The 19,618-nt window shown below is 43.4% G+C and overlaps 1 protein-coding gene across 1 annotated transcript in view; it reads left to right on the top strand.

The window, feature by feature from the left end:
- Nucleotides 1–19,618, top strand: part of ECE2 (endothelin converting enzyme 2) — a 309,525-nt gene that overhangs the window by 127,360 nt on the left and 162,547 nt on the right. The window contains exon 2 of the mRNA XM_078667332.1: nt 12,867–12,953. Within this exon, the coding sequence (XP_078523458.1) occupies nt 12,867–12,953 (87 nt within the window). The remainder of the gene's footprint in view (nt 1–12,866; nt 12,954–19,618) is intronic.

Here is a 19,618-nt window from a genome sequence, read left to right as displayed (position 1 = left end):
ATAACTACCTGCTCTTTGGCCACCACCTTTCACCTGATAAACTCCTTTGTCAACCTCACAAGGCATATACCAGTGGCCAGTATAGTAACATGTAGGTTGACTAATACGAAATAAAGCTATGCTTCTCAGTGTCACCAACATGAATCAACTGAGCTATGTTCCCCCATATATATGTATTAATAACTTGGTTTTATTTAGCGCTTCATATCAAGTTTATTTTTTATTTGTAAGCACTGGAAATAACAGGTCCAACGTTCCATTATTTTATGGCACTCAGGGAGTGTGTATGTTGTGTTACATTGCGTATCTTTAGACACATTTCTTTGGACTTTGCACTGGCCCAACAAAATCTAAGGACACCTTATGAAAAAAACTTATAACAGATCCTTTTCGGGGATGGCACCTAAAATTTGGAACGCCCTACCCCCAGAAACCAGACTCAAACCGTCCACTACCTCTTTTAAAAAGGAAGTTAAAGCCATCCTCATGGCCAAATACACATGAATAGGGTTTGCTGAAACCCTGTTACGAGATGCATACACGCTCCCAACCACAAGACAATTCTTGATGTTAAATCTAGCTATGTTGCTTTTACTACATGCTTTATTCACTTGTGTGGTTTGCTCTTATTTGATGTGTAAAGTAACATTTATTGTTTGTATAGCGCTCTGATATCCGCCAGGATCTTGTTCGCGCTCTATAAAACTTTCAAAATAAATAAATAAATAAATGAACCCTTCCCGTCCCAGTAAAAGCAAGAAAATAGCATTATCAGGTGCTTCAGAAACACCTGTGTTTATCCTGGCTCAAACAAGGATTTGCAGAGGCCGCTGTCGAGGAAAAAGCGCCAAGAAGCTCTTCTACTGATCACTGGCTCTTTTAGAAAAAAAGAAAAATTATACGAAACCTTGATAAATAAACCGAAGCGTAAAATGTGGAATTGTAGCTGAAGTAGCTTCTCTGTCCGATCTACCGTTTGCAGGCCCGCGCTTTAAAGGTGCACATGTAATTCTAACCCCTCTGCAGTCCGTTACATGCACACACATGTAAAACACTGCACGTGAACAGATTCCTTTACTGACAAGATTAAGAGAGGTGCAGAGGGAAATTGGAAACATCTCCCTGCGCTTTGCCAGGCAGAGTAGTAAAATGATGTCTCTGTTGCAGTCTGAGCGGTCTCACAGCTGCTCGGTACGAAGACGAGGGTTTAGCTGTCGACAAATACGCTGAGATTTACCCAGAGGCATTTGGGGGCCGATTTACAAGAAAGTGAAGCATCTGTATAGATATGTCACTCTCCCTGCGCCACCTTTAGAAACCCTTGCGCTACTACGGATGTGCCGTATTTACAATAGGGCGCACCATGGACAAGGATTGACAGATTTGTCAGAAATTCTGACGCATCTGTAGGCGCAAAAGTCACGCATTACTGGAGTTGTGTTGCAAGCATGACGCAACTCCAGCAATGCAGGGGGAGGTCTACCCTTATTGTGCTGCGTCACTCCTTACGCCTGCTTCAAGCAGGCGTAAGAATTTGACGCAGTGGCCTCCTAGAAGGAGGCTTTTATGCGTTGGAACGCCCCCCCCCCCGCATACATTATACCTGACGCAGGTATAATGTGACGCAGGGATTTACAATGTGATGCATCTCCCTAGATGCGTCACGTTGTAAATGGCCCGCATTTTTACGCTGATGCTGCGTCACAAAAAGTGACGCAATAGCGGCGCAAAAATGACGCAAGGGGCTTGTAAATCTGCCCCATAATCTTTAACTGAGAGGTTAGAACACTGGGGTACGGCCTTGAGGGGGTCTCTCTATTTCCCCCCCACTCAGCCCACCCCTCTCCCGGCCCTCCTCGCCCCTGTGCAGCACGCACACGCCCTGGCACAGCCCGGCTGCGGCTTAGCTGAGAGGAATCGCTAAGAGACATCCTCTTGCCTCCATCGAAGGCCAGCCGGAGGTTACCCTGGCAACCAACGCGTTCCCACACAAGTGGTCCAAGGCCTTTGGGAAGCAGCACCTGTGAGAGGGTAGCCATGGCAACAGGCACAGCCTTTACCCCAGCCTTGAGAGAGGAGCAGCGATGTGTGGGCAAACAATGCCCCCTCAGAAGAAGCCCCCCCCCCCTGTGGAGAGGCAGTGGGGGCAGAAAGGGGCCTGTGTGCCAACTTCGGATGCATTATTACTGTACCTGTTGTAGAAGATCTGTAGAGAGGGGTTGCTACCACCTTCCCCCCAGTGACACGTAAGGGATGTCAGTCACTCTACGCAGGCAGTCGAGGCCTGAGTGATACGAACTCCATAGTGCACCCGGCTACCTTACATTCTATTGTAAATGTATTGTAATTGCATTTAGATAGCGCTTACTACTCCTGACGAGGTGTCAAAGCGCTTTTTCGGCCAGTAGCAGGCTACTCCGGGACCCATAAAGGATTAGTGGTGAATTAGTATAGTGAAATATGAAACTGATTTGAGGGATGGATATGTTAGTCAGTTATTTGGATTGAGAAGGATAGTGGAGGGATAGAGAAGGGGAAAGTGTTTGCATTTACATAGCGCTTGCTACCATCACATCTGTCATATTATGTGGTCCAGCGTTAGCCACGACCTATTGTTAAAAAAAATAATAATATGTATAATAGTCTTATGCATAGGGGTTTTCAGCCAACCCCCTTCACCCATTGGTCTGCTGTTATGTCGTTCACATTTTCTTCCACCCATTACTGCACACAGCTTGGGGCAGTGGGACAGCCCATTTCATCCATTGGCTGATTTCACTGTGAGTAATGGCATTCTAGCCTATCATATTGGAAAAAATGGGGACCCCTACTAATAATGTATTCACTACCGACTGACAACAATTATTTTGAAAAGAGCAGTAGTGAAAGATGTTGAGCCAAGTGCAAAAGAACCTAGGGAATACAACTAAATTAACGTGAATAGTGACATAAAACCATGATTAACTGAAATCAAACATGATTTATATATAAAAAATTTCTTTTATAAATGTATTTATCTTTTTTTCTTTTTGTTTTGCTGATGAAGTTAGCAAAGCGGTGGATGAGTTTTCATCCACCGCTTTGCTAACTTCATCAGCCCACAAATTATAACCAAGTCATTTGGGTTCCTTTTCTGTTTTTGTTATATAATTTTGTATTGTAAAATTATATGTCCTTTATTGATTTATTCTTTGAATTGTATTTTTTAACTATATAACTTTATCCAAACAAAACAAAAAGAAAAAAAGATAAATAAATTTATAAAATAATTTTTTGATATATAAATCATGTTTGGTTTCAGTTAATCATGGTTTTATGTCACTATTCACGTTAATTTAGTTGTATTCCCTAGGTTCTTTTGCACTTGGCTCATCATCTTTCACTACTGCTCTTTTCAAAATAATTCTAGCCTATCACAAGCAGCCCGTCCACACAAGGTAGTTCCTGTCACCTTAAAGAGCTGCTACAGAAAATCGTACTTTGTGAAGCCAACCAATATTTTAGCTTCTAGCCAATGTTTTTTTTTTAAAATATTGGCAGGGACTGGCAGCACATCAAAAATAAAGTTTTACAAAAACCATTACAAAACAAAAGAAGCATTGCCAAAGTCAAATGGCCAGCAGCTAATATTAGAGATGTTTGGCTAAAGTGAGTGTTATTATGCAGTCAATTTACCACAATGCATCTGGGCGAATTGTGTGCTAGTATGCCAGGCATTGCGCTACACCCCTCTTTTGTTATTGGCTCCTTCCTGAGTTGTTGGGATGACGAGCTGCGAGTTGCACCTGTGCTTAGGAGTGGTACAGAAATCTGAGAAGATTGCGAGCAGCATTTCCAGCACCCTCACATTTAACTTGTTACTCTATACTAAAGAGGGACATACAACAGTGGCTGCACCAACAATGGTAAACACTAAAGACTTTCATTTAAAGTGAGTGGTATCAAGCACTGCAATTACCACAATGCATCTGGGTGAATTGTAAGCTGGTGTGCCAGGCCATGTGCTTCCATCCCCTCTTGCAGTAGCCAATTGTCCAATGGACTTTCTAGTGCCTATTGGGGGTGCCCCCCAATCAGAGGATGGCGCTGGAAAATCACAACTGCAGCTAGTGTGTTTCGAGATACATGCCTTGATCCCCTGACCACCTAAGATACACCAGGGGTAAACTGGCATCATAGCCACCCCCTGTCCATTCCGTACCCTCTGTGAGCCTATTGCTTAGCATCAAATCTGAGTAAACAAAACACTGCATACTGAAACCAACAGAATCAATTGTTTTTGCCTTTTGATCTTTGTGTTAAGCACACCTTCCAGAAACTAAGGAATCTGATGGAGAGGATCTCTGCCAATAATGTGGCAAATTATAGTTAGAGATCCCGGTTTTATGGTATTTTTTTTTAACATTTCCATCTGTATTTATTTTTGGGCCATTTTTTCTGTATTTATCCAACCTATTTTATGTTTTACATTTAAATGAAGTTGAAAAACTGTACATTTCCATATTTATTTAACTGATAGACACGCACTCTTACTTTGATGTCTGTCGTGTTTTAGCTATTGAAGCTGTCAAATATCACCTAACAATACATCCACTGGTAAATACTAGCATTATACAATACATTTATGTTGACATATGCCGTTATTTAAATACATTTCATCCTGTTTTTTAATTTCCCATGCTGTCCATATGCTCAGCTGCTGGCCTATAATTCATCAAAGACATCATGGAGAATCACTTAAAAGGAGCACAATTTTGTGTATTCATCCACTTTTAAAAATAAATGCAGACAGAAAACACATTGTTTTCTGTCTGTATTTATCTGTAAAAAAACGTAAAAACGGAAAATAGGGAACCTTAATTATAGTCAATGTGCCGTCCGCCATGTCTGTGGCAGAGTCCCTGTCCACAACACAGTGAATAAAACCCCAAGTCCTGAGCTTGAGAGAACCAGAGCCTAGGCTCACACCTTTAGCATAGCTCTTTGCTAGACTAAAATCTAGCACCTACCACAAAGGAGCCACACAATACTTGTGTGGTTGATTCCGTAGCCCGGTAGTAGCCAAGCCCTTCTGCTTTTCCAGGATGTCTGTTTATTTTGTAGAACCTTTATGTGTCTCTAAATACAGTCCTTTTCTTTTGAATTGTTATGAACTATCTGGATATTTAAACTAGTACCTATTATTTGTTGTCCCATACTGTTTTTGAGTATTTAACTGGGGAGCAGGTGTATCTTGCGTAATTCCCACGTAAGTCACTAAGAACAGCGCTATGAGGCGGTCAGTGCAGGCCACACCATAGCGCTTTTTTAGGTCTTGTGGCGTTGAACAGCGCGTAAGAGCTGTCTCGCCAGAGATCTATTGTTGCTGGGTCTGCTTCCCAGGAGACAGCACCTGGCCGCGCGCATTTCCTCTCCAAGGAGGCGATTTCAGCGGGCCACGAGCACGCGAACGCGCTCGCTGTGGCCAGCTGCTGTCTCCTGGGAAGCTGCAACACCACACACGAATGCGCATTCACGCAGACACACACACACACGAGCGCCCATGCACGCACGCACGCACATACAGACACCCCCCCCCCCACACATACACACGCGCGCACACACACACGAGTGCTCCCCCCCCTCGCACACAGACACACACACAAGTTCACCAAGACCCCCCCAGCCCTTTTCAACTTACCGGGCCAATCTCGGGGGACTCCGCCGCTGCGGCTCTTGCCAGCTCCTTTCCCGGGGCTCCCTCTTGGTCAAGGGAGCCCCCGCAACACTTGCGTAACCTCCTCATGGCGGCCCCGGGGCTCTCCACCGCTCACAGGAGCCCCGGGCCGCGATACGCATTTACTCCACCTGCCTCCTCTTCCGGTCCGGACGCGGCCCCGCCCCCGTCACCAGCGACATTGCCTGACTTCCGGTGCGTGCGCCAATGGAGACACAAGACTGCAGAAAGGTGTGTTTTGAAGGAAGTTCATGTTACCCTTATTTTCCAGTCTTTTCATTGTCAAGTAATGTAGCGGTATTTGTTAGGGATAACATATTTTAAAAGTGTGAATTTAGTTTCAACGGAGGCGGCATAAAGAATGTAGCTTTGTATTTTTCTTCATGCCCAGTACCAAACAATACACTTCCTGTATTCCAGTCTAGAGGCTAAGATTATTGTGTATCCAAATGCAGTGTTGGCAAAGTTTTTTTTTTTGTAGAATTGTTATTTGTGAAAGTCGAAGGATACAGGCTTTACATTGTTTTTTAAGCCATTACATTATGGTGAATGCTTAGCTGTAAAAGCATTTTTTTGAAACAGAACGCAAATACCTTTTCCACAGCACCTCCCGATATAGAATTAAAAAACTGTACTCTGTGTGCCACAATGGCTTCACCTGGTAGCGAATATCAACACTTTCTGAGGCGATATGTCCACAATCTGTAAGTTGTAGCAAACTTTTGTGATCAACCTACCAGACCATATTAAAAAAACATTTTCTGGTTCGAGAGGGTTTGGATGCCTAAGAAGGGACTATAAATTAGGGCCTGGACTTCGTAAATACAGCCACACATAACCCACACACACAACCACTCACACACACAACCCCACCCCCCCACACACACACAACCCACACCACCCCCACAACCCCCCCCCCCCACACACACACACATCCCCACACACACACCCACACACACCCACACACACACACACACACACACATACACCCACACACAGACACCCACACACACACCCACACACAACCCACCCACACACACACACACAACCCACCCACACACACACCCACACACATCCACCCCCAGATAATGTACGTATGTTTGTATGGATCTGAGGAAAACCCACATGGTTGGCAACAAAGCATGAACAGGAGATTTGCACATTTGTGATATTACATTTTATATATTTACAATCACGTTACATTCCACACATATTTACAATTTTATGCACAGGGAGGTCAAATAATTTGCCCAGAATCATGATTTTATTTTTTTAATTAAAATTGGCACAACTGCCGTCGCACTTTATCTTCGGCAGCTGCGTGCCTTTAGTGCCTGGTGACATTCTTACCGAAAACTAACTCCCTTAGAGCTAGCCTTTTACTGGTAAGCATGGCACCTAATTTACAAAAGATATTTACAAAATCTGAAGCTATTGTCATTATAAATTATAATAACTTTTATTTAAGTATTATTTATTTAAAAAAATTAAAAGCCATTGTTATTTGTAATATCAATACATCTAAGTCACGTAAATACAACACAAATTGTAATAGAAATGCTATAGGTGTCACATTTGCGAAAGTTAAAAATATTGGCATTGTCATACACAATACCAATAACTCAAACTTTAATGCTGCGAGACCTATTGCATTGTAAATGCTTGTTTGTGTTAGGAGTGGCAGGACAATAAACTCAAAATGGGAAGAGACTTGGTGCCGGCTCAGCATCCTGTGATTCTGTGTTTTCATTGACGTTCAGCAGCTGTGTTGCTAGACAACATGGCTAAAAGACATTCACATTGACATGGCCAATAGCTCAGGCATTGCGGCAACCTTTTGGCTTTGCCAATGCTTGTTGCTTTTTGTGTCAGAAGGAATGGGCCTTGTTGTAACATGGGTCAATGTTACAAACCTTCTTTAGCACAAGGTTTAAAATGGAGGAACAGGAAGTGAAACCCTTGAAAAAAGTATAAGAATCTAATGCTTATAAACTAGTCTGCCTTCGTGAAACTATTATGGCCTGGAAAAGTTGTTCATTTCATAACCTTGGTAAAAATGTGCATTGTAAATGTTCATAGGTTTTGCCTTTGTATATAGAATGCAACATGTGGAAATGCATGTATGCAGAATTCAACTAAAAATGGCATGTATCACTCACAAAGTGCTTCACTGCAATACACCTAGATACCTGGCCCAGAAAATGGAACTATCTGGAGGAATCAGACCAGCTAGGAGTGCCAAGGAGTTAGTGCTGAGACCACCCATCTTCCGGAAGAAGAAAACCTACGATAGAGCTTTCTCAGGAGCAGCACCCAGAATCTGGAACTCGCTCCCACCAAACATTAGAAAAATAACAAACACAGCGTCATTCAAGAGGGAATTGGACATTTTTCTAATGAGCAAATAGCTCCCATAGACGAGACTAATCTTTTTAAGCTCCATGGTATACTATGGTAACCGTTTAATTTGTTATCGATTTGTACTTAACTACGTTATTGAACCAGGTATAGTTGTATGATACAAAACTGTATCTGTTGAACTATACATGACTGTGTCTATTCTACCTCATGCAATGTAAAGCGCTCTCATACCCAAGGGTCTTGTTCGCGCTATACAAAACTCTCTAAATAAATAAATAAAAATGCACACAGATCAAACTCCTATGGGCTCCATTCACACAGATAAATAGGCACACAGATACACATCCACACAGAGAAGCTGACATTCAGGCAAGTTTGCAGACAGACAAATAAGACTTACATGCACCCAAGGATACAAGCAAATAAACATTCAGGCACATATGCATTCCGATAGAAAGATACACGGAAAACCATGACACAAATGAGACTGATCAACCAACCCACCCATTCTCACAGGCTACAACTAACTTAAATCAGTTCTACAGGATGGTTTGGGTGAAGGTAGCACAGGCTGGTGTGCAGGGGGTGGAGTACTGTTCTGACTCAGGACTCAGAGGATAGGGCGACCAGCATCAGGGTAGCAGAGGCTACTGGGCAGAAGGTGGCACAGGGTGTTATGACTCAGGACTCAGAGGATAGGGCGACCAGCATCAGGGTAGCAGAGGCTACTGGGCAGAAGGTGCCACGGGGTGTTATGACTCAAGACACAGAGGACAGGGTGGTGAACATCAGGGTAGCACAGACAGGTGCACAGGGGGTGGCATAGGGTGCTGTGACTCAGGAGAATATAGGGCGACGAGCATCATAGCAGCAGAGGATGATGGGAGGATAGGCTGGCGAGCATCAGATCGCACAAGGGGATGTGCTATGGAGAACAAAAGATGACGTGCTTCACGTGTGTCGCAGAGCACTGGCTGGCATTGCCCAGAGGGTACTGTATAGATGTCTTGGGAACTAGGGGTAATGCGTATCGGATGGTACTGGATGCCCTCTACGAGAGGAGCAGCCTGTGCTCCTAAGTGAAGGCACAGGGTGATGTGCAGTACTTGGACCCAGAGAAATGTCAGAGAGATTGTAAGTTGCCTCCTGGCAGACACGAGTTGCTCATATCTGAATATTTTTATGTGCACTTTGATGCTTGGAGTAGGGCTCCATTTATTAATCCAGGCCTTCCAAGTACCAGAATGTAAAGGAAACAAGCATTTGCAATGCAATAGGCCTTGCATTTGTTAAAGTTAGAGCTGTTGGCGTTGAAAATAACAATGTTTTTTACTTAAAAAGCATTGTCAGTTTCAACGCCAACAGCTCTAACTTTGACAAATGTGAGACCTATTGCATTGGAAATGCAATGAGCCTCACATTTGTTGGAGTTATTGGCATTATAAATGCCAATGTTTCTTACCTAGCCATGTTGCTGGGTTCAGTACCATATGTGGCCAAAAGCGGTCCCATGGGACCTCTTTTGGCCACATATGTTTCTACAACCTGCAGAGGTTATGGTAAATCCAACCTACCCATAATGCATTGCATGCAAGACAGTACCACGAGTACATTCAAATAGCTATGTCCATATATACAATTAGTAGCTTTGAAATGTGGCAAAATAATTATTATATTAATTCCGGATTAGGTGGTACTCTGTGTGGAGTTGATGAAGGGAAATTTATAGACGGTCCCATATAAATGGGAGATATGCTAGTGAGTAAAGTAACCACTGCCAGCCTGGCTTAGGACCAAGTGTGTGTCCTGCCTGAAGCCCCTTCTGAAACCGCATGCATCCTTGCACAGTGTACTAAGAGACTTGTCCCTGGTGACAGCACTATATAAAACTCGTCAAATAAATAAACATGACAGCAGTTCCAGTTCCTGAAGGAATGATGTGAGCTGGTGTGTAATGTTGAGGTTGTTGTATAAGTATAAGTGTTTCAATACTTTCAATGTTCTGATTTGTTACCTTTGCCTCAAATTGTAAAGCGCTCTGATATCCTTCGGGATCAAGTTCGCGCTATATAAAACTTTATAAATAAATAAGAAAAGAGTGCTCTGAGGCTGTAATTAAAACCTATGGAGTAACAACATATGTAACAAGGGGTGTCCTCATGGGAGGTTACAAGAAGAGACAAGGCGGTACTAAGGAGGGACTACTAAGCCTATTGACCAATGAAAAGTCACTAATTACAAAGGACAGGCACAGGAGCCAATTAAAAAGATAGGCAGAAAGTGGGCGGAGCTTTATGCCCATATCCTGAATAGAGCATGTCTAGAAGACACAGTGCAAGCGCTGCCAAGGCGAGACCTAAAAACACAAATGGATAGTCTACTTGCGCCTGGTAGGGGAGAACTTTAAAAGGTTAAAAAAAGTAGCATTTTCAGCCTTTCTTTGTTATATGGTGTGCTTGTCTGGTTTATTTTATAATAGCCGGAAGCTAATAATAGGTATTTGCCATATTTAAAATTGACCCGTGTTCTGCCCAATTGGGGTTTTACAGCTTTCTCTAAAATATCGATAAAGCTCATTCAGAGTAGTGATACTTCATTATTACTTTTTTTGTGTCCATCTCACATTTCCTTTTTCCATGCGTAAATCTTTCTCTGGTTGTAATTTTTTTTTTTATTAGTGAGTAATAATTATTGGGGCAGGTGGCATTTGGGGCAAAGTGGCTGCACGACTTGTTAGTGAATTTTATTTTAACATTTCCATCGGTAAACCGACTGAGGATTGTTCTAATTCGCTTTGAAGTTTCTCAGTACAGTTCAGTTCCATATATTTAATCCACAAATTAAGTTTTTGCTTTTTTTAGTTGTTACCTAGAAAGTTTCTTACCTCTTTGTTATCATTCCATCCCCACTTCAATCCGTGTCATAGCTTTCTTTTTTCGTACTGACATTTTCACAATTACCCACCAGAGGAAACTCTTGTGAACACAAAGCATACATTCGCAGGTTAAGATTTTGATAATTTAACTTTCAGTTCTATTACATGGTGAGTTTTTGCCACAGTGGAAATGGAAAGCGCCAACTTATATTTAATATTTTATTTGCTCTGTCTCAAAGTTTTTCATTGGCTCCGGTTTACATTTCTCTGTAAACAGCAAGTCTACCATCCAATCAAAGATTGTAGTATGTGGTGGGCTGTCTCTCAAAATATAGTCTACAGAAATATTGTCTGACATAAATATCCATCTTAAATTTTGTTGGCCAAAATGGCATCCCATTGGTTGTAGAGTTCCTGTTATTAATCCCAATGAAGAGAGAGTTTTGTAAACAATATTTAAGACATTATATTTATGTTAGCTTTTTTGGTTGTGTACCCCGAGGTAAGAAAGATAAGAGTCCCTGATACATTTTGAAACAAGATGACACATTTCTTTCAAGGAACAGGTTGTTAAAGCCAGAGCTTTAAAGGGGCCGGTACTGTCCGGTACCGAGTACCAGCACTTTTTTATTTTGAAAGGGAGAGTACCGCTACTTCTCAAGAGAAATATAATACTTTTAATTGAGATTACCGGCACTTCTCAGAAACAAGCAGGGACTCTGGTACAGTGTACCTACGCTTCTATTTTTCCATTTCAAGTGCTGGTTATAGCCAATGCTTGGCTACAACTGATTTCAGTGACAGTGTATGATTCACCAGGAGAGTCCTATGTCGCTCCTTGCGCCGGCGCGTCTCGTACACGTGGGAGCATGCCATCTTTGAGGGACCTTGGTGCAGCTGCGCCAGTGTGCTGGTGGGTAGGGTTTCCCTTTGGGGTCTTGCGGTTCAGGTGAATCTTTGCACAGGTGAGTGCTGACACTTTTATTAAGGTGACTGAAATAAAGCTATCTCCATGTATAAGTGAGCAGACCCCATCTTTTACAGCGACCCAACTGCAAAGATACCTGTGTGTAGGACAGTGTTGTCCAGGGCCGGATTGGGAACCCACAGCAGCCTTGGCAATTTTGTCAGACTGGTACTCACCCCCAGTAACAAAAGTGGCCTCCACTGCTCCTAAACCGGTCGCCACCGCTCCAAAACTGACCCCCAGCCTCCCGGGCTAACGCCAATGCGCACTACGGCCAGTCCGGCCTTGGTGGTGTCCCCTTCCAGACTGAATGAAAGGCAGGTGTCTATTGCAACAACACATCATCAGTAGGGTAAAACGAACCTGTCTCACTACGGTCTAATCCCAGGTCACGTCCCCTATTAGTGGGTGAACAATCCAACAGTTGGTGAATTCTGCAAACGCCCAATGCCCACTACGGCCAGTCCGGCCTTGGTGGTGTCCCCTTTCAGACTGAACGAAATGCAGGTGTCTATTGCAACAACACATCATCAGTAGGGTAAAACGAACCTGTCTCACTACGGTCTAATCCCAGCTCACGTCCCCTATTAGTGGGTGAACAATCCAACAGTTGGTGAATTCTGCAAACGCCCGATGGCCACTACGGCCAGTCCGGCCTTGGTGGTGTCCCCTTTCAGACTGAACGAAATGCAGGTTTCTATATGTGCAAGGGAACAGAAGCCTTCATTTAGGGTCATCCAAATGTAAGTGGTTGCTTCTATAGGGGAGTGAAGCCCCTTGTAATGGTCACCCAAATGCAGGTATCTCAATGTACGGGGGGCAGAGCCCCACATTAAAAGTGTCGTGTTCAGGGCCAGCCTGGACGTCAGTGGTATGTTTGTAAATATACAGCATCCCTTTCCCTTGTGTGAAATGACCCCTTCTCACCATGGACCTTTCTTCCACAGATGTCGGACTACAAACACACCACTCTACAGGATGATGACACGGCCGACGGCACCAGGGATGGGGGCGCGTCACCCGACAGCGTGGAGGTAAGTCTGCTCTGAAGTTCAGTGGATGGTGTTTTGTGGGATAATCTTGGGATGCAGATGGGCTGTGGGGAACCATGGTACTGATGGAGTAATATGTACACTCTTTGGAGTATGATGCTGAACACAGAAAGCAACCGAAGACCTCATGTAATAGGGTGTGCAACCTTTTCCTGGGGTCCCTGGGCAGTCAGTGGTTGCTGGTAAGCAGTGCTTAATTTGTAAAAGAATGAGTGCCGGTGCCCAAAGTTCTGCTGAGAAGCCTGCGACCGGAGTAATCAAATGTTGTACACACCTAATACCAAGGCTGTAGTCTTTATTCCAGCTCGTGCATCTTTAATTCACTACTGAACACTCCCTGCCCTTCATCTCACTCCTGCAGGATCCTTCTTCTCTATTTATGAAGTTTTTTCTGTCTTTCTCTTACTCCGTCTTTCTGCTTTGTGTGTTTCTCCCTCTCTTACTCTCAAGAAATGTCTGATGAGCAAAAATAAGTGCTGGTCCCCAAAATAAGTGCCGGCTGACATGATAAAATACTTGGGGTGGATGGTGCATGGGGGGAGAGGGGGCCAGCAAGAAGCACAGAGGGGTAGAGTGGGAAGCACGCGAGGAAGAGTGCTGCGGAGGGAGGGAGACCTGGTTACTGATCAAAATAAAGACACTTACCTGGTGCTGCCGTCTGCCTCGCGCTCCTCTACTACAGTTCCTGGAGTCGCAGGGAAAGCATCAGACTCCCATCCAGTCCTGGCACTGCTCTTATATGAGAGCAGCGCAGGGATTGGCCTCAGCGGGCTGAGAAGACGCTCCGCTCATGTCGGGCTGTCTGTGGGGTTTCTCCAGCCCGGCTGCTCAATGCAGCTGGGCTGGGGAAACCTAAGTGGGCATGTGTGTCTGAGATGGCCGGCCAAACACACATGCGCACTTAAAAGTGCATGTAGCACTTCTCCTCCCCCCTTCCATGCCCCGGCCCGCCACTCCCGCACAACCTGGCTCAGAGCCGGCAAATGAAAAATAAAACAATACTAAGATATTGTTTTATTTTTCACTTGCTGCCTCTGAGCCAGTGGGGCAACGCTCCTCCACCATTGAGGAGGAGCCGCCCCTGCCGGTGGCCCCTACCGGCAACCACTGGCTCAAATTGAGCTCTGTTGGGATGTATCCTGGGTGGGTGATTTTGTTTACCAGGACTACAGTTTAATTGATATACAAATTATTTATTTTAGGCACATAACTCTGCTAGAGTTATGGGGTCGAGCCCTCAAGAATTACTCTAGGAGGTGCTAAGGGTTAAAAACTCAGATACAGCATGGCACAGTCAATAACATACAGTAAATTCAATGTCACAGTCAATAACACTCAAAAAATGTATTGCCATAGTCAATAACATACAAAAACATGCAAGTCCCGCCAGTCAGCAAACTGTGGGACTCTGGGTGTACTAGAATGTATAGATGTAACATAGTCACAGTCAATGGGACAGGGGTGCCTGAGAAAACCAATACAACATAGCAACCAGTGATATATCTAGCCCTCATTTGTCTGGCCTTTAGATCTGGGCACGACACTGGGCAACACAGTGGGCTGAAGCCCCTGCTGCTGATTTTCCAGTTAAAAAATAAGAATAATCCTGTACCAGACCCCAGGTTTTCACCAAATTAAAGTCGGTGATTGAGTTTCAGGTGCCCTGTGCCTCTCTGTTCACTTCAGTAATACCCGGGGTCCTATAGTCAATTGTGTTTTAGAGACTTTTTTAGTTCCCATCTGGTCTTTCATCCAATGTTGATCTATTAGGGTCCCAAACACTCAATGGGGTGCAGAAGTCTACGCCTCGAAGGTCTCTCCACATAGGTCTCGATTAAGAATTCTTGGTTAAATTTTGATCCCTGAGTAAAAATCTGTGCAGTGATCACAATTGTTAAATGGTGCAATTTTTTTACACACCTTGTAATTACCGGGCACTTTTGGATTTTCCTCAATAAATTTAAGCAGGTCTGGCTTTCCAAGAAAACTTTGCGGGATCAGGGCCTAACCCGCTAATAATCGCACCTGCTAAATTTTGACCCCCGTAGAATCAGATTTTAAGAGGTGTGATTAGTAATGCCTCTGTCTCAGGGGAACCTGTAAAACAGACCATAGGTTTTTATTTCCCTTGCTTTCATCTGCGTCCAGAGATGGTGCTACATTAAAGTCACTACAGGCTGCTGCCTTTGCTCTTTACCACATATTACCAGAAGAAGGCGCTAGACTGCAACACACAGGGCCTTCTTGCTAGGGGACAATGAGGGCCCAAACTGCAAGATGTAACTTCTGCTCTGGTTACAAACATTATTCAACTGGAACTGAGTGTGTCAATCTGTTTTATGGTTCCCATTTAATGAAAGTTAGTATTCTAAAAGGGCAGCGAAAGCCTAACCATAGTACCTAACTCTCTATCTATCCATCCATCCATCCATCCATTTATCCATCCATTAGTAAAATGGCCCATAATTTGTGATCTCAGGAAATCAACTGAGAAACTGCGATTTGTCCAGTAATTTCAACTGAGCACTAATACTACACATGCTGTGCTTAGTTTGTAAAATCATAAGTGCCAAGGCTGAAGTGCTGGCTACTGCAGCTGGCACCTCCCACTATCCTCTACCAGTGGCGCCAAATTTGAGTACAAACAGTTAGTACCAATTCACGCCTCACAAAGTGGTAAAAATGCACTGGAATGTGCTGGTATTATTGATTTTTTTAATGAAGGTCTATAGACATTTTAAACATTCTTCTTATGTTTTTGGCTCAAAAATTGACAGATAGCGCCATCGTGTGGTGAGCTGTCATAAACGAGTGGCAGTATTAAGAATTAAGTACCAGTGCCTAGCACTGGTAAACACAGGCACAAATTAAGCACTATGTACATGAAAATTGCCACACCCAGTATTTTGATTTCCAGCTGTGGTACTTCCACATCAGGAGGCCTATGAGTGCCATAGTGATGGTGGTTGTCTCTCACCACAATTGCTTTATTACAAAGTGCTGGATTTGCACTTTTGAAGCTCCCACACATACACACATATGAACATACATGAGACATGGATATTATGCAATGTTGGGAACTGAAAAGGTATAACCACTCGGGCTGCACCAGTGAGCTAGAGCGGACAATCTAGATTAACCATAGCATTCTAGCTCCGTCTGTGTGACCTGTCGCTACACTCTAACGCAATAATCCGTTATCGCATTCAGAGTACAATCGCGCCCCACTGCCATGTTGCTCTTTATAAAGTTGTAGGGCACTCATGTAAAATGAGATGGCTTGATTATACAATTAAAATATACAATATCCTTTTTATATCCGAGAATGAAACAATTACCAGTATTTTTCAGGGTGTTGGCACAAAACAAATTCCAGACACATCGAACAGCGTGAATAATTACGCAAATAACAGAGCAGTTATGCAAATAAGAGTGTCAAGTGTTTATAAATACATGCAGCCAAGTACAACAACCAAAGCATGCAGATTAGTAGTCGCTGAAAGAATGTAGAACAGATAAATGAACCTGTAAACTGGTGCAATTAGGGGTTGTTTAAGAAGTTGCCTAGCAATAGCAAATCACAAAAAAGCATTGGCAAACCCAAAAGGTCTGGCCTTGCAAGCTGCATCATGGTTATTCTTTTTTTTGCAAGCATAGGTCACAAAAATGAAAAATAAAAAAATTAAAACCTAAATGTGACTTCCACATGCTTGTATTAAAAATATTTATTTAAAGAACTTTCACTGGCGTGGCTGATTTAAGAGTGATTTAAAAAAATATATAAAAACAAGTCTCTTCAAACCAGCTTTGTCACTGTAGAGGAAGGAACTATTTTAGTTGGATGTCAAAAACGCGCTCAGTCTTTGAGCAGTCGCTTAAGACAAATGGAGTGATTGAGTAAGGTGGGCTGACTCTTTGCCCATCCTGTCTGCCGTAGTGGGTGGGAGCCAATTGTTAGTGACAATTTATTAGATCAATGGATGAAGCCGTCTTACCAAAAGCCCCAGTAAGTAGGTAAATTATGTATGTTTTTTCAAAAGTTGAAGTAGTTGAGACAGCTAAAGCAACATTTTGTATGTGTGTGCGGCATGCATGCGTCTGCCTACAAAATGACGCATGCAAAAAGAACTATTGATGGACAGAATGCAGAACAATGTCATACATTCACCCCAGTTCAGAGATCTGGGCCTAAATCCATCGTTTTTGCTCACCGTGCCATTCCAGTTTGGACCCAGCCCTATGCAAATCAGGCTTGACCCTGCGCTTAATGGGAACAGTCCAGCCCGAACTGCCAGGTCAGGTCATCCCTAGACTGGAAACAAGCATCCTAAGACCGGTGTTGGGGTTTCACCCCTCTTCAGCCAGGATAGCGTGATTCCAGTGGCCCTAAATTGGCAGGGTATGCCCAGACGTTGGCCCCTTGCTCACTTTGCCACTGGATTCAAGATAGCCTGGCTGATGAGGGTTATGAACTCGAAACCAATCCCAGGATGTTTGTTTCCGGTCCAGGAAAGACATGGCTTGGCAGTGCAGGCTGGACTGTTCCCATGAGACACAGGGTCAGACTGATTTGCACATGGCCATGTCTGAACTGGGGGGGTGAGTGTTTGATTTGCTCTAGCGCTCCGTCCATCATCCCCTTTGTTATCGCTTTGTTCGTACAAAATGTCGCAGGCACATTTTTCCTTTTTAGTTACCAATACGAGTAAGACTGGTAACTAAAAATAAAATAAAATGTGGCAAGCTTTTTTTTTTTTAAATAAGCAGGAGGGAGCGAAATGACAGCCCAACAAAGCGGTGGTAAAGATGCAATGCTTCATGGGAGTGACAACCACAAGATTGACATGCTGGGACATGAATAAGAAGCAGGCATGTAAAAGTGATGAGAATGCCAACCAATCACAGGCAGTGGACAGGCTCCAAGCCCCCCTTTGTTCTTCGTAAGTCACAATATCTCTCACACCAGACAGTGCACGCGCTGCCTAGTAGGCAAGACCTAATAAGCAATGTAGAATAATGTATGCAAATGAGTAAGAGAAAACAACGTTCCCTATGAAATGTTACAGAAAAAGTTCCCTATGAATCATCACTTACAAGAAGATGGCATGTAGGTAAAAGAAAAATGTAAGTTTGTATTTAACACCCCTACCTGCTTGTCAAGTGTCACCCTCACCTTTAAAAATACAACAGAGAGGTGTGTCGTGGTGACAGTGCTTGGTCAAGGTTCTGTTGATGAAACAATAGAAGGTGCACACACTGACAGGCAGAAAGCACCGACACACCAGTGCTTCCTTCTATACCACCGACAGATGATAAATCATTGTACTAGGACAATCATGCCAGTATTGAAAGGAGAAATATTGCAACAAAAATATCCCATACTTGTGAAAAGAAAAGACTAGAAATCAAATAATCATACAAACTGGTCATTGTGTTTACTATTTATTAGAAGATTGGAATGTTGGGAGCTCCATTGAAAACAATGGAGTGTTCCGGGCTTATAATGACTGGTATTAGCCCGGAGCTCCAACAGTCCAATGTTTCTTTGTTCACACCTCTGCTGTGAACAAAGGCTTCAGGGAGCCTGAGGGGATTCCAATCCCCTCACGCTCCCATAAAGCTTTGTTTTTTTTTTGTTAGAATATTCTGCCCTCTAGTGGCAGAATGTTCTAATAGCCTTATAGCCCTTCGTAGCTGGGCTATACCAGCTATTAAAGTCCCTCTCCCTTGTTAAAGTCCCTCGCCTTCGGCACGGGCCTTTAACGCTGGAGAGGGCCTTTAATAGCCGGTCTAGCCCTCTACAGCGGGCTATAAGGCTATAGTGTAGTAAAAGGGAAATTATTGCAAAACATCCCATATGTTTTAAAAGAAAAGGCTGGAAATTTAGTATAGCCATATAGCCCGCCCTAGAGGGCTATACCGGTTATTAAAGGCCCTCTCCAGCGTTAAAGGCCCGAGCCGAAGGTGAGGGCCTTTAACAAGGGAGAGGGACCTTAATAGCCGGTATAGCCCAGCAACGAAGGGCTATAAGGCTATTAGAACATTCTGCCACTAGAGGGCAGAATGTTCTAACAAAAAAAAACAAAGCCTTCAGGGAGCCGAGGGCATTGGAATCCCCTCAGGCTCCCTGAAGCCTTTGTTCACAGCCAGAGCTGTGAACCAAGAAACATTGGAATGTTGGAGCTCCAGGCTTCTACCAGCCATTGGAGCACTCCATTGTTTTCAATGGAGCTCCCAACATTCCAATGTTCTAATAAGTCATAAAACCTGTTTAGTATATTGATTGCATTTGTATGATTTGTCTTTTCTAAACATTAAGAGGAACCGTAAATTTTTTGATAGAGGAATGCCACATGTGAGGAATGGTGGAGATTCGTTCATGCTTTGTATAACTTGCTCTCTACAACCACTTGGCTATAAGCTATTGAACCTGCAGGTACTTTTTATTTGTTTGGAGTTTTTTTTTAGCGCAAACTTTGACCAAGGACATTAAAATACTCAACATGCGCACTAGATTATATTATGCATTTTTTAATGCACTTACAGCCAGATGTACATAGACTAGGCATAGCGATTTCCAAATGGTGATTTCATCTGTTTCGCTATTCTGTATGTAGGAAACGTTTTTGTCTCATACTTGCGATTCC

The sequence above is a fragment of the Lissotriton helveticus genome, chromosome 11 (assembly GCF_964261635.1).
Source record: "Lissotriton helveticus chromosome 11, aLisHel1.1, whole genome shotgun sequence".
Classification (NCBI taxonomy): Eukaryota; Metazoa; Chordata; class Amphibia; order Caudata; family Salamandridae; genus Lissotriton; species Lissotriton helveticus.
Note: the sequence above shows the minus strand (reverse complement) of the source record. Positions and strands in the feature narration are given on the sequence as shown.